Consider the following 14,679-nt stretch of genomic DNA (forward strand, 5'->3'; position numbering starts at 1 on the left):
AAAGGTTGCTTGGGCACCTTGACATCATGAGGGTCCCCGCGGAGCCGGGCTGTGTGGGGGGCCGGGGGGCGTACCGCTCCACGTCCAGGATGCGGTTGGTCTCCCTGTTCACCACGTGGATCAGCAGCTCCGTCTGGGCAAAGTTCACCCGACCTTTCTTGTCAACATGGAACTGGGAAGAGACAGCAAGGTCTGCAGTGTGGGAGAGGAGTCTCCTCCTGAACATGGCAAGAGACCCTCAGGCATCCATCTGGACCCCTTTAGCACACCCTAACCTGGAGTGTATCTATCACATTCAGAGCCCAGGGGTGTCTATGACTATCCTGGCAGGATTCCCTCAAAGGAGACCTCCCAAGCTGCATGTGGAAGGTCACCTACCCCTCAAAGCAACCTCCGAGGCGGATGGTTACCTGCACGTCATCCGTGTTGACGATGGCGCCCGTGATGTTGGAGAGCAGGCTGATGAACTCCTCCTCAAACTGCCTGACCTTGTCAGGGATCTCGTTGATGATGATTTTTACCCGCTGGTCATCTCGCAGGATGTAAATCCCCACAACGGCTGTGTCATTGTGGCCCACCAGGTCAGAGGCCATAATGTCCACCACGAAGTAGCCAGGGTTATAGGCCGTGAAGAGGTCAAAGGTTCGCAGGATGCCATCAAGGGTTCCTGGGCAATGGGCAGTCACAAGCCCGTGATTAGTGACCCCAGCCATGGGGACATCTTTGGCCACAGGGGTCTCTCTGCCCAGGGCCCCATCCCCCTGCAGCAGGGTACCCACCAATGCTGAAGATGTTGGCCACCTCCTCGGAGTCATTGGAGTGCTGCTTGATGTAGCGGATGCCCAGGATGTTGTACAGGACCAGGCTGTTATTGCCCACATCGGCGTCCACTGCGACCACTCTGATCAGCTCTGACCCCACCTTGGCATCAGTGGCAACCCCTTTGAGGGAGAGATGGGAAAGGGACCTGGGGCCAGGCTGGATCTCACTGCCCCATCATCCTGCTGGATTTTCCTTGAAGTATCTCTGGCTCCTGGTGCCCTCCCAGCCCCTGGCACCCCTTACCCGCCGTGTACTCTGACTTGGTGAACTGGGGAGACTGGTCATTGATGTCTTCCAGGAAGATCCGCACCTCCTGAAGGGTCAGGTCTTCACTGAGATCCCAGAATTGGGCTCTTCCTGCCCGCTGGCCCTGGGGAGGGGACCAGTTCCTCTGGCTGGATGCTTTAACAATGATGGAGTGGTACGGCTCCTTCTCCCGGTCCAGGTCTCGCAAGACCTTCAGCTTCCCCTCTCTGCTCAGCTGGAAGTTGCTCTCCTGGTTCCCAGCTGGGCGCAGAAGGAGGTCCCCAGTTAGTCCCCTTTAGGCTTGGCACTTCCAAAATGCCCACTGAGCAGGGCAGAGAGGCAGTGAGGAGATGATGGAAACCCTGGGTGAGGGTGTGTGTGGTGACACAGAGCTGCCATCTCCATGCCCACCTGCTATGAAGTAGTAGACGATGGCATTGGAGCCCTCATCAGCGTCCACGGCCCCGGTGACATTCCCCACCACAGTGCCTGGCCGTGAGTGCTCGGGGACAGAGAGTGCCTGGTACTGGGGACTATCTTTCTGCCAGAAACCCCAGAGAAAGAAATGTTAGGGGCGCCGAGGCTGCTTTAAATAAAAGCAGACAAATCCCACGGTGCTCTCCACACGGTGATGCCCAAATGTGCATCTCTGTCACATGTGCTCACTGGCATCTCCATCCCTGCATCCCCTGCATGCCATCCCCTTCACCCTGGTGCCTTACAGGTGGCCTGAGGAAGATGGGTTCATTGTCATCGATGTCATCAAGCGCTATCTGGAGGGGCTGCATGGTCTCGTAGGGTGGCTGGCCCTGGTCGCAGGCCACGATGATCAGCTGGGGAGAAAGGCAAAAGGGCTGTCCTGGGCAAAACCACATGGCGTGGGAGACATCATTGAGGCAGGGACAGAGAGGACAGCTGGATGGTGGAGGATTTTGGGGGGATTTAACAGGGACTTGGGTGTTGGCCCCCAGGATGCAACCCCCTCGATGGCACTTGATAACCACCCGGTTCCTGTCAGGTGTGATATCTCCACAACTGTATCTGCTGACCCCATCCCCACCACATCACTGGCATCCCACCAGTCCTATCCCAGACCCACAGCCTCCAGGCCCACCCTGGCCCCATGCCTGGCTCACATTGTACACTGCCTGCTTCTCCCTGTCCAGCCGCATGGCTGTCTGGATCAGCCCGCTGACAGAGTCGATGCTGAAATACTCCCAGTCCTTGTTCCCTGCACCGGTTTTCAGCAGGCTGTAGAGCACCACTCCGTTGAGACCCTCGTCTTTGTCTGTGGCATACACCTCATAGACGTTGGACCGCAGAGGGATCTCCTGCTTGCACACACACAGCCCTTCAGCCTTGGCATTGCACAGAAACCCCTTGCTCCCCCTGCCCCTAAAGACCCCCTTGGCCCAAAATCCCTTGGGTTTGGAGGTCTGCAAGCTCCCACTACCCAAAACCCAGCCAGGGGCTGGCAACGTGGGGCCATGATTCCCTTTGGCAGGGTGGCTGGAGACTAGCTGAGACATGCATTGGGGACTGGCTGAGTTAAGTCTGGCTTCCCAGAAAGGAGAAACATCTTAAATGTCAGCATTTCCAGCCCTTGTTTATAAACACGCTCTGCACGCACCACACACTGACTGTTTACTAATTTTGAGTGCTGCTGGGGTTTCTGTTCCCCAAATCTGCCCCCATCATCCCCACTTGCACATATGGAGAGAGGCTGTTTTTGAACTCCACCCCCATGACCCAAACCTTCTTGCCACATGCCAAATCAAGGTCTTGTTGCATCCCCAGTGGAGATGGAGTTAGGATTTTGCTGCTGAAAGGCAGGAGTGCTCCTGAACACAGTCTCAACATGCCCTGACCCTGCTTCCTCCCAAGGGACTTACCTCCTTGATGTGCAGGATGGTGCCGTTGGGCGGGCGGATGAAGACAGGGCGGTTGTCATTGATGTCGATGACCTCAATGTGGAGCAGGGTGGTTCCCCACAGAGGAGGATGCCCCTTGTCTGTGGCCACCACAGTCAGGTTGAACCTCTCATAGGACTGCAGGCGCCGCCGGGATGTGACTAGCCCGGAGTCTTCATTGATCTTGAAAGCCTCTGGGGAGAGAAAGAAAACCCCCATCTGACTCAGGACACTTTGCACCAAATAAATTAGGGTTAAAAATGAGTATACCAGCTGAAGTGCACCCCTCACTGGTGGGAAATCCCTGTCAAGGGTGATGGAGTGGAGCTGATGCCCGAGGCCTGGAGTATGGATGGTCTCAGGGTTTTTGCATCATCCCAGCCCACTGCCATAGCCTTGTCTCTGGGCTCTGCTCCCTGGTCACCCCTGTCTGTGTTTCACTCTTGCTCAGGCTGGGATAATGGAGCCAGAGGAGTCCATGTGTCTCAGGAAAGTGAATGTTCTGTCATTCCCCTCTACATTTATGCTGGCTTTTGCCTGATAGCTATGATTTCTCCGTGTGCAGATACACTGGATTTCAGGCACTATCACTATCCACCCACCCCTCCTTGCCCTTAACAGACTTCACCTAAAGCAGGCAGTAAGTTTGCTCCATGACACACTGGTGCACATAGAAAAGAGCATGAGCCAAGGCTGGGCTGCAGGATGAAGGCAGGCAAAGTTGTGACAGTGAGAAACTGGGAACTGCAGAGCAATAGCAAAAGCTCCATACTTTCAGTATTGCTCCCAGGAGTCCAAAGCAGAAACAAGAGATGGGGTAGTGATGCCTATGACTGCTCTCTCCTCATAACCCTCTTCCCTGGGGAAGAGCCCCCTGCCCCCAGCACCTACCTGCTCCAGGACCCTCGATGCTGTAGGTCACCACACCGTTGTCCCCTTCGTCCAGGTCGGTGGCACTCATGGTAATCACTGATGTCCCTGCTGGCTCGTTCTCATAGACGCTGGTGCTGAACTGGCTCTTGCTGAACTGGGGCCTCACATCGTTGATGTCCAGGACTGTGATCAGCACCTTCGACAAAGCACAGCCAGCTGGGTGACCCGAGGCTGGGAAAGGCTGGGCAGCCCCTGGGGCCCTACCCCTGTTGTGACCTGCAGCTCTGCTGCTGGAGCGAGGTGCCCTTCCTGCTATTTGTTTAACTCCACCAGCTGAATTCCTGCCTCCAACAATGGAGGCAACCATGGCTGCAGCACCCATTCATGCCTCAGCACTTGCAGACAATAGTGTCACCCTCCCCTGCCCCTCCTGCCGACGTGCTCTCCCTGTGGCACAAAGTGCCCCGCGCCATCCACCCCACTGCTCCTGGCGTCATCTGTTCTTTCTTCTGCCTAATTGTCCCCCAGTCCAGCCTGGGGAGGAAAGCTGGAGCTTTAACACCTTCTTGCTAGTGACCAGCACATGAGGGGTGATGGGAGGAGGACAGCCCTACCTGCACGGAGTTCTCCCGACGGTTACTGGAGACATCCCCAGGGTTGTCCCTGGCCACGGCTGTCAGTGTGTAGTGATCCTTCTTTTCCCGGTCCAGGGCTGACAGGATGTAGATGTCACCCTGCAGCACACAGAGACCTTCAGGTGGACTTCATCTGGCAGAGCTGGTACTCAAGAAGGGGCAGAAGTTGAGGTGGGAGAGCAAGGCACAAGTTGGGACCATTTCAGCATCCCCTCCCTTTGCCTGCTGTGTTCCAGCCTCAGCTGGCTCCTTACCGTGCTGGGATTTATCCCAAACTTGCCCTCTCCATCGCTCAGGCTGTACTGGATGAGAGCAAACTGCCCGGAGTCTGCATCGGTGGCTGTGACACTCAGAATGACTGTACCCAACGGCACGTTCTCAAAGACAGCTTTCTGCAACAAAGGGAGCAGGCAGGACTGGTTCATCCCGTGCTGTTTTAGCAGGAAGTAACCAAGGGGACAGGCTGGCACCCAGGGCTGGGCACAGCCAGACCCCCAACAAGGTGCTGGCACGGAGTGCAGGGTAAAGTTACCATCTTCTCCAGATGGTTCAAGCGCAGGCAGAGGGAAGAGAAGGTGTCCCTGGAGAGCCCCAGCTCTGTGCCTGTCCTCACCAGCCCCCCACACAGAGTTTAACAGGGGAGCCCAGCTCACCTGGTAGGATGGTTGACTGAAAACAGGGTTGTTGTCATTGATGTCCACGATCTGGAGGTACACGGGGATCTCAGCAGATCTGCGGGGAGAGCCATTGTCGGAGGCTCGGACGGTGAAGTTCAGCCACTGCACCTCCTCATAGTCCACTGTCCTGTTGGCCACAACCTTCCCTAGAGGATGGAACACCCTGAAATAAGAAACCTACTCCAGGTCACCAACCCACCCCAGATTCCCACCTTCCCCAGCCACCAACCTGCCGACGGGTCTTCCAGACAGGCGTAACCTTCCGGAGAGAGGTTCAGCAGCTCGTAGGTGATCTGCCCATTGGCACCTTTGTCTGGGTCCACCGCCGAGATGGAGATGAGTGTGGTGCCCTGCGTGGCTCCCTCCAGGATCCTCTCAGTGAAATAGGTGACCCCAAAGGGGCGGAAGCGGGGTGTGTTGTCATTGACATCCAAGACATTGACTGTCAGCTTGGCTGTGGCCATGGCGGAGACCACAGGTGGGGACAAGAGAAGGAGAACAAGTGAGAGAGAGAAGGGAAAGAAGGTTGGGAGGAAGGAGTGTTGTAAAGCCACATGTGTGAACTCCAGGAGAGCCAACTGGTCGAAAAATTGCAATATTCCCCACAGCTACTATGCCCTGAGAACGCTATGGGTATCCCTATGCTGCTCTGGGACACCTACTCCTGTGTCTTCTCACACATGGGGCTGAATTTACCCATAGTGGGGTGGCAAGATATGACAGGAATGGTAATGAAGAAATTAGTGTCTCCCACGGTAAGGTTATGGGCACACAGTTCTTCCCATACCCGCTGCAGCCCTGGGATGACTGAGACATTCTCTAAGGGAGTCCTCAGGGGAGAACCTGAACTTGATGGGAGCTGGTCCAGGACTTGTCCTACTGGGAATGTTGCTGGTCAGGATGGAGAGGAACGTGGGAGAGCTGCTGATGTGCCAGAAGCTGCTGATGCCCCAGAAGCTGTACTGGTGCCTGGGAAGGGCTGGGGCAGTCCCTGTTCCCACACTGCCTGGGCAGAGCCCACCTTACCATTGGGCACGCTGACTGAGCGGTCAATGACTTCACTGGCGTTGTCGTGGACAGAGATGGTGACCTCGTAGGTGGCCACTAGCTCACGGTTGAGGGGAGTTTTGATCTTCACAGCTCCTGGGAACCCCAAAAAGATGGATGTCACAGGCTGTGCCTGTGCCACCCCCAGAGGACCCTGGGCAGGGCCGTGTGTAGCAGCTGACTACTGCACCCTGCGTCATGGTTGTTCTCCTGCCTCTCCAAAAGCTGAACAGGGAAACCACTCAAGAGCTACAGGAAGAGACAACTGCTCTCTCCCTGCTCTCCATCTCCTGCCTTCTGCTTGCTCCACACAGCCTCAGCTGGGTAAGGGTTTGGGTTGTGCATCCAAGAGCAGTTTCGGAGTGATTATTGCTGCTCCCCTGCACAACCCATCCATCTGAGCTCAGCATCGTTAACAACCTTGTCCTGTATTCTTTCCAACAAGGGCATTTTTCTTTCCTGGATCAGCTTTGTGCTTCCAAAAGAGACACAGGGAGCTCCTGGCCCTCCTTCCCCAAAGGTGGAGCCCACCACCTACCCCGGAGTGCCCCCCTTGCTCCCCCAGTGAGGGTGCTTGGGTCCAGTCTGCCAAGGCTGAGCAGCCCCAGGCCTGCAACAGGGCTGCCAACGGAGATGGGTGAGATGGAGGGAGGCGATGGATGGCACGGACAGAGAAATGGGCACAGACACAGAGACAAACCTGGCAGGCTGAGAGCCAGAAAAGAAAGCAAAAGGTTAGTTAAGTCAGTCAGACAGGGAAAAGAAGACAGGGCAGGGTGAGACAGGGCAGCTGGAGGAGGAGAGTGGGGAGGCAGGAGAGGAGCATCATCTCCCTGTACCTCAGACACCTACCTCCAGGCAGAGAAGAAGAAGAAGCAGAAACGAGGAGAGGGTTCCATACTGCCCATGCCGCCCTTCCCTCTCCTACCTGTCCTAAAATCCACTGTGAAAGCTCCCTGCTGCTCGGGCACCAGCGCGTCTGTGTCATCACGGGCCACGATCCCCAGCAAGTAGTACTCCAGGCGAGGGTTGAGGTCCCTGTCAATGGCAGTCACCTCGGCCACCACGGTGCCAGGGGGAGCTGACTCGGGGACACTGACAGTCTGGATGGGGTTGATGAACTCGGGCCGGCAGTCGTTGATGTCATCAATGATGATGCTGACGGTGGCAGTGCCCGAGAGTGCCGGAGTGCCCTGGTCCACGGCCACCACTGTCAGCCGGTAGGCATCGCGCTCCTCCCGGTCGATGGTGATGTTTGCCACGCAGATCACCCCTGTGGTGGCATCGATCAGGAACCTGTCCTGGCCACCACCCTCAATCCGGTAATCCAGCTGCTGGTTGAGGCCACTGTCAACGTCTGTGGCTGTCACCTGGAGGACGGAGAAGCCTGGAAAGGTGGGACACAGCCCTCTCAAGCGAGCGTTGGAGGGCAGCAGTAACAAGCCCTCGGTCCCAAGGCGAATACCATCAAGCAACATGGGCAGCCTCAATTCCCAGATTTTCACACTGAGCTGGATCTTCACAGCCCCAGGGGGACACCCAGGCCACCCCATTTCCCACCCTCACATCCAGTCCTGACCTGGGGGGCTGTTCTCCAACAGCCGTGCCGTGATAAATGCCGGCTGGAAGACAGGGCGGTTGTCATTGTCATCCAGGATGGTCACTGTCAGGCTGGCAGTGCTGTTCAGGCCCCCCACATCACGAGCCACCAGCGTGAACTCCAGGTGAGGGTCCAGCAAAGCCTCTCGGTCTATCACACCACCGGGCTTCACAGAAACCACACCTGGAGAAGGGGAAAAGCCTGGTGGCAGACCCCATGGGGACCTATTGGCCCTGGGCTGGGGACAGACCAGCTGAGCCACCCCACCTGTCCTGTTGTTGATAATGAAGAGGTCCAGGGATGCCTTCAGGAGTTGGTAGGTCACCACAGCATTGCTGCCCTGGTCAGCATCCAGAGCTAGGATGGGTCCATTGAGCATTGTGACCAGAGTCCCTGGATGAGATGACAAAAGCATTAGGGAGGGTGACAGTGCCCCACGGGACCCCCCTGTCCCCTCCCACCCCGGTGACACATGAGGGACAGCAACGAATGGATGGAAGAGGTGACAGAGTGGGGCGTCATGGGGTATGAGGCACTGGGGTGTGGCTGCTGCAGCCTTGCAGACTGACTGGCGAGGCTCAGGAGAGGTGGTGGGACATCCAGCTAAAAGCAAACAGACAGATACATCCATCAGATGGGTGACACCAGCATCCTGCCACAGATGGTGTCACCTGGAGGCACCCAAACCCTTTGCTTGGGATGTTGCTCAATGGCAGGACAGGATACCTGAGGTCTTGGAGCAAGGAGTGATTTAATGTCAGGAAGGCAAAACAAAATAGAAAGAATAGTGTTTCTAGTTCTTTGCCTGGGAAATGTTTACCCAGACAGGCTGGACTCTTAAAAATCCCTAACCCCTGGAGTGAGGCAGGTGATGGAGAGATGGCAGCCCATCCTCTTCAGGGATATTGGGCTGAACAGTGCCCTCAAGGTTACTCCCAGGGCTCCGCTCAGCCCAGGGCCACCTGCTGCAGCTGAGCAATTCTCAAATGGGGCTGATTTCTGACCTGTGCCAGAAAGGTTTCCACCAGCACCATGGACCAAAGCTATAGTCTCCTGGAGGCTGACCTCAGCCAGAGCCTCTTAAACTCAGAGGTGTCGTGTCCCACTGAGCTGCAGCCCTGCTCTGCTCCACACTGTGTCTCCTCCACCATGGCCAGAAGACACCTCCCCTCATCCAGCCCCAAAGGGAGTCTTCAGGAGCCATGTAAGGGAGTGAAGAGAGACCTACCAGGAGGCGAGTTCTCCATCACCTCGGCCTGGTAGGAGCTCTGGGTGAAGAGGGGGCGGTTGTCGTTCTCATCTGCTATGGAAATGACCAGCAGGTCAAAATCCTAAAGGAAAATTGGGACAACAGGGCGATGACCATAATGTCCTTTCCTCTAGCTCACTTTCCCCCTCTCCCACCTCCAGTCAAAGCTGCATTACCTGGACCACCCTCAAAATGCAGAGACCCTCACGCTGAGGCAGTCAGCCAAAGAATGCTCCACTACCATTGTGGTTGTCCAGCTCTCCAGCCCAACACTGTCCCACCTCCCATGGCATCTACTGCTGGTGCATGGAGTCTACAAGTGACTATGGACTTGTCCTAAATCCTACTGGTTCTGTTCTCTGCTGGGGATGGGGCTGTAGCCCCATCCTTGTGATGCCCAAATGCTTTTTGGGGATGGGGTTGCTACCAGAAACACCACGGGTAAAGGCACCGCTTGTTTTTGGCCATGGCAGGAGCCTCTTTTCCCACCTGCCCTCCTGTCTGTACCCCTGGAGGTCCCGGCAGTGTCCATAATTACCCGCCTGGCATTGCGAATGTTCTCGGGGTTGTCCTTCACCGTGATGGTCAGCCTGTACTCTGCCACCCGCTCCCTGTCCAGCGGCCGGTTCACGTACACAACACCACTCTGCCGGGAAAACAAGGCAGAGAGCACCACATGGGATGGGAGGAATGCTTCCCCTAGGCCATCTCCTGCCAGGACAAGGATGCCAGACAGCACACCTGGGTGTGCCCACCCTCCTTAACCCAGCATCTCCCCACCCGGGCCCTACAGTGCTGTTGATGTAGAAGGCATTCTCCGTGTTCCCTGCTGTTATGTCGAAGGTCAGGAGGGCGTTGGGGCCCTCGTCTGCATCCCGGGCGAGGACACGGGTGACAAAGCTGGAGACGGCGGCGTTCTCGCTCAGGGTGAGGTTCATTGGGAGGTTCACAATCACAGGGTCATTGTCATTGATGTCCAGCACACGGACACCCACCAGCATCTGCCAGGGAAGAAGCAGGACAGGCATGTGGCACTTATTTCCACCCCTCCCATCCTTTTCTTGCACTCCCCAGGCAAGACGTGGGCTTCCCCACTCAGACCAGTATGGAAAGGCCTAGGGACAAGGGGAAGGAGAGAAAAACAAAGCCAGAGACCAGAGGAAAATAACAGGGAATGGGGGAGTGGCAGCCCACAGCCCCCTGTGCCAGCCTGGGGGACTCACCGTGGAGCTGAGGGGAGGCACCCCCCGGTCCCGGGCAGCGATGGTGAGGTTATAGAAGGGGATGTTCTCGCGGTCCAGCTCGGCATCCTTCCGCACCCGCAGCTCTCCTTCCACCGGGGAGATGACAAACTCCCCTGCCAGACACAGTGGGGTCCTGGCTGTCACCATGCCTTCGCTTCCCGAGGGAGTGCTTGTTTGGGATCTGGGGCTTCATGACAGGTTTGGGGACAAACCCATGTCCTGTTACTGTGGATTTGTGGCAGCTGGGGACTGTGCTGGATGTACCCCCAGGTACCAGCAGCACATGGGGATGGGGCCAATGACAAAACAAGAGGAGCCTGCACCCCTTTTCTGGGCCTTTCTGAAGATGCCAACAGCCCCTCCATGCCCTGGGATGGCCAGAGCAGGGTGAGCTACATAGCATGAGCTGAGGGGCTGCGTCCTGCTTGTTCTGGAAGCTTTGCAGTGGGGTCAGCCGGGAGATGGGACTGGGCTCTGCCTTCCAGATTCCCTGGACTAAAATCACCACCCCCTTCTCAGAGGGACAACCTGATGTCCCCATTGTTAGGGATGCTCTGCACTCCTCTGCCATCTGCACCAGGGTGCTGGTGGAACCATGAGTGCTGGTGAGCAACTCAGTCCCCAAACTCCCTGCAAACTCCAAGGGAGCGAGGGGTGGAGGCTCAGTTTCTCTTTCTGCACTTTTTTCTTTTTCCTTTTTTGATTTCTTTTTGCCTTTATTGTTTAGCAGATCTCCCCCCTCCCTCGCACAAGCCCCAGCCACCCCCTGTCCAGGCACAAACAGGTTAAGCTTCCTGTTGCTCAAAACAGGATTTCCTGGTGTCGACAGGCTGAGCTGGGAGGGAGGATGGCTTTTCTCAAGCGCTTCCGCCCCACGGTCCTGCAAGCCAGGCTCCTCCGTGGGGCAGCCAGCAGCAGAGGTGATGTCCCATGTCCCTGCTCACCGAGTGGGTCCCCGGCGATGATGCTGTATTCCACCTGCCCACTGGGTCCTGAGTCCCCATCATGGGCCAGGAAAGTCCAGACACGAGGGCCAGGCTGCCCCTCAGTGACATCGAAGGGACCCTCGTAGGGCCGTGGGAAGGTGGGACAGTTGTCATTGATGTCGTTGAGGTTCACCAGCACCTGCAGTCAGGGCGAGAAAGATGAGGGTTGTGAGAGGGATGGAAGGGGAAGACCATGCCATGAGCATGGAAAGACATGGATGGCTGACATGGCAAAATAACTCCTGTATTTCTGGCTTTTCTGGGTTCACCAGACATAAAGCTCACAGCTCAGAGATTCAAACTCAGCTGTTGCTCATCATGCCCATCCTACAGCCACACTACAAAACTCCAGCTGCACACTGCTAAACCTCTGGGCCACACACCACAGTGGAGAGCTCAAGGGAAAAGCCCGATGTTCTCCATATTCACGTCCAAGCAGCATAGACAAAACCAAAACACGAGTTTGGAGACACCCAATCTCTGCAGCCAGCTGCACACTCGCTCATGCCTTTTCCTCCAAAAAATGCTTAATTCCTAAGTTTGCTGAACAAAGTTAAAAAAATTGGCAGGTTGCATCCTTGTTCCACCAAAACCACAATGACCAACAGTGGTACAGATGGTTATGAGAGAGACACTGGAAATGAGGTGTTTTCTGATCTCCTGGGTTAAAGGATAGTGAAATCCACCAGATGGGCATTTGTTACTGGTTAGATCTAATCTTTACAGAGAGTATATCCAAGTTTCTGCTCTGTTTCATAGCAGTGGAGAAAACAAATACTGGCATGCCTTATCAGGGCGATGGACTTCCCACCACTAGGGATCTCAAATAATCCCTACATCTCCTCCTAAAAGCTGTGTTTTCATACGTTGCTGGTACAAACTCTTTGGGCAGAGGAGGGAGGGTGTTTCCTGTCTTTTCTGGCTTCGGTGCTTGTTGCTGAAGGGGTTTCCAAGTTCATGTCTCTGCTTGAGCCAAGTTCAGGGGAAGCTCTGCTTTTGCCTGCAGCATGCGGCAGCTGCTGCCTTCCCTGCCTGCAGTTAAACCTGGGGTTTGTTCTGGGCCAGGAAGTCATCTCCAGCAGTATCAGATGCCCAAATCTGAAGGCTTCCCCTTTGTCCAAGCATGGAGTCCCACTGCCAGGCTTGTGGGTACAAATTTTATCCATGGAAATCTCCCACACTTCTCCCCTTCAATGTTTCCTTTTTTTTTTCCTTCACACACAAGAATTTATCTCCTTTTGGGGCATTGCAAAACTTGTGGCTTGATATCAGGGTGAGGTACAATGGTCTGTGGCAGTCAAGACAGAAGATTTAACCCTGCCACCTGCAGACCACCAAATCAACCTGGGCACAAACACTGCCTACTGTACAACTCGTCAAATTTTGGGTTTGGTCATAAAAATAATCAGTGTATTCAATTCCTGCAAAATATTTGCTTTGGAGCTGCTTGCCTGAGCTCCCCCCTCTTTGAGCAGTGCACTAAGTTCAGGTCACCACGGTCCAGGAAAAAAGAAAGAGCTACAGAGAAAAGTAACATAAAAATGACTAGAGGCTTTAAATAACCTCCTTACAAGGAGGGAAAAAGGAATTTTAAAAGCAGACAAACAACCTGGGAAGATAAAGATGAAGCCGAAATCAATGCTGTAGCAGTGCTTTACTACCTGCTGTCCCTTCAAGCAAGAAGGACCGAGAGGACATCTCAAGAAAACAGAATGCAACTTAAAAGGAGTTCCAGGAATTTCTCTATGTCTTTGCAAGACCAAATAATTGGGCTAATTAACCCACGTGTGTCCCTTGTGCACGACCCTGTTTTGAAACCCCCGTGAGGGAGCAGGGTGACAGCAACTGGGCAAACTGGCCATGGCTGGGAACAGTGACTGGTGACCACTGGGAAGGAGATGTGAAACTGCTCACAGAGCGGGAATTCCTTGACCCCAAAGAGGCAACCAAAGTGTCGCAACCCTCCCCAGCAGCTCCTTACTGTGGCGGTTGATGTCAGCCGGCGCGAGACGATGGGGCACTGGTCAGTGGCGGTGACGATCAGGGTGTAGCGCCCGTGGCTGATCTCATAGTCCAGCTCCTTCACCGTGCGGATCTCCCCCTGCAGGGACAGGGGAGAGCAGCTGGGAGTGAAGGGAGTGGGACAGGGACATGTCTGGAATGGGGCTGGCATCCGTACTGACCGTGGTGTTGTCAATGTGGAAGGTACCCAAGATGTTGCCTTCAGTGATGGCATAAGCCACCGTGCCATTGGGTCCCTCATCCCGATCCAGGGCCTGCATGGTGACCAGGGTGGCGTTGAGTGTGGAGGGACCTTCATCGAGGGTCACCTCGTACAGCTGCTGCTGGAAGGTGGGAGCGTTGTCGTTCTCATCCAGGATGGTGACATACACGGTGGTAGTGGCCTGCGGGACATGGGACATCATTAGGCACTGTGGAGGCATTTGCTGTGCAATCCCTGGAGCTGGCTGGGAAAGGCTGGATCTGTCAAGGTCAATGGCCAGCGTGGGCTCCACACTGCCAAGAGACACAACCAGAGTGCAGGGCTCCAAATGAAATGAGCCGTGGCTGCAGACGCAGTTCCAGGTAACGGTTGGGTACAGAGATAAAAGTACTGAGATTAAATCACACCCTTGTTCCCAAGAAAAGCGTGGCTCTATGGGATCCCTCCCCTTTGCACTATTTACCATTGCTAGCAACACCAGGAAGCAGCCCATGGCACAGGGAAAACCAGAACTCCACTTTGCTTCCCTGTCTGTGGAGGAGGCATGTGAAAGTCCTTGCCTTGGCATTGGGGACACCTTGGTTGTTATTGACAAGGGTGGCACTGTGGGTCGAAAATACCCAGAGACAATGCTGCCATGGCTCAGGGGAGGAACAAAACTGAGCATCTTGGCGAACTGGGCTGACCTCCCGTGGTCGCACCATCTCCCTGCTGACCACAACTTCACTGCTGGTCAGGCTCAGCTGGATCTGAGCCTCTTCCAGCTGTGCCTGGCCTTGCACAGGCACCTGGATGTCCCCCAGCTGTCTTCTGGGGGTGTCACCCCACCTGGGGATGGGGAGGTGACAATGGCACACTACCCTGCCTAAGGGCTCAGCACACAGGTGGGGCTTGGGACAATAAACCATTTTCTTGGAGTCTCTGAAATTCATGCCTACACCTTCCCCAATCACCAAATTTCTTCCAGCCAGCCAAGGGTTACATTTTTGGCAGGAGCATCACAGCCATGTTTGCTGTAAAAGCCACAATGCCACACGGTAATTAGGTACTTTTCTATTTCCCTGCACACTCCGGATTCAGAGCAGGCAAGCAGCAAAGTTTCCTGCGGTTTGCAAAACCCCACGTGTCTCCAGGCTCCACTTTCCAGGGAACGCTGACTGGAAATG

General features: G+C 55.4%; 1 protein-coding gene across 5 annotated transcripts in view; it reads right to left on the minus strand.

Moving 5' to 3' along the window:
- The window catches only part of CDH23 (cadherin related 23), a 177,326-nt gene that overhangs the window by 4,144 nt on the left and 158,503 nt on the right, over nucleotides 1–14,679 (minus strand). For 3 of the 5 annotated variants that reach the window (XM_085064344.1, XM_085064347.1, XM_085064348.1), the window contains exons 37-60: nucleotides 13,473–13,694; nucleotides 13,271–13,390; nucleotides 11,248–11,428; nucleotides 10,283–10,416; nucleotides 9,851–10,060; nucleotides 9,598–9,705; nucleotides 9,039–9,141; nucleotides 8,078–8,413; nucleotides 7,790–7,993; nucleotides 7,139–7,597; nucleotides 6,190–6,306; nucleotides 5,393–5,617; nucleotides 5,140–5,309; nucleotides 4,741–4,878; nucleotides 4,466–4,585; nucleotides 3,870–4,047; nucleotides 2,961–3,172; nucleotides 2,205–2,399; nucleotides 1,791–1,901; nucleotides 1,480–1,609; nucleotides 1,066–1,329; nucleotides 780–941; nucleotides 411–667; nucleotides 75–172 (exon numbers count right to left, since the gene is read on the minus strand). In XM_085064344.1, the coding sequence (XP_084920470.1) occupies nucleotides 75–172; nucleotides 411–667; nucleotides 780–941; nucleotides 1,066–1,329; nucleotides 1,480–1,609; nucleotides 1,791–1,901; nucleotides 2,205–2,399; nucleotides 2,961–3,172; nucleotides 3,870–4,047; nucleotides 4,466–4,585; nucleotides 4,741–4,878; nucleotides 5,140–5,309; nucleotides 5,393–5,617; nucleotides 6,190–6,306; nucleotides 7,139–7,597; nucleotides 7,790–7,993; nucleotides 8,078–8,413; nucleotides 9,039–9,141; nucleotides 9,598–9,705; nucleotides 9,851–10,060; nucleotides 10,283–10,416; nucleotides 11,248–11,428; nucleotides 13,271–13,390; nucleotides 13,473–13,694 (4,454 nt within the window). The remainder of the gene's footprint in view (nucleotides 1–74; nucleotides 173–410; nucleotides 668–779; nucleotides 942–1,065; nucleotides 1,330–1,479; nucleotides 1,610–1,790; nucleotides 1,902–2,204; nucleotides 2,400–2,960; nucleotides 3,173–3,869; nucleotides 4,048–4,465; nucleotides 4,586–4,740; nucleotides 4,879–5,139; nucleotides 5,310–5,392; nucleotides 5,618–6,189; nucleotides 6,307–7,138; nucleotides 7,598–7,789; nucleotides 7,994–8,077; nucleotides 8,414–9,038; nucleotides 9,142–9,597; nucleotides 9,706–9,850; nucleotides 10,061–10,282; nucleotides 10,417–11,247; nucleotides 11,429–13,270; nucleotides 13,391–13,472; nucleotides 13,695–14,679) is intronic. The other 2 variants (XM_085064346.1, XM_085064345.1) reach the window with 1 other exon arrangement.

The sequence above is a fragment of the Lichenostomus cassidix genome, chromosome 6 (genome assembly GCF_008360975.1).
Source record: "Lichenostomus cassidix isolate B80296 chromosome 6, HeHo_3.0, whole genome shotgun sequence".
NCBI lineage: Eukaryota > Metazoa > Chordata > Aves > Passeriformes > Meliphagidae > Lichenostomus > Lichenostomus cassidix.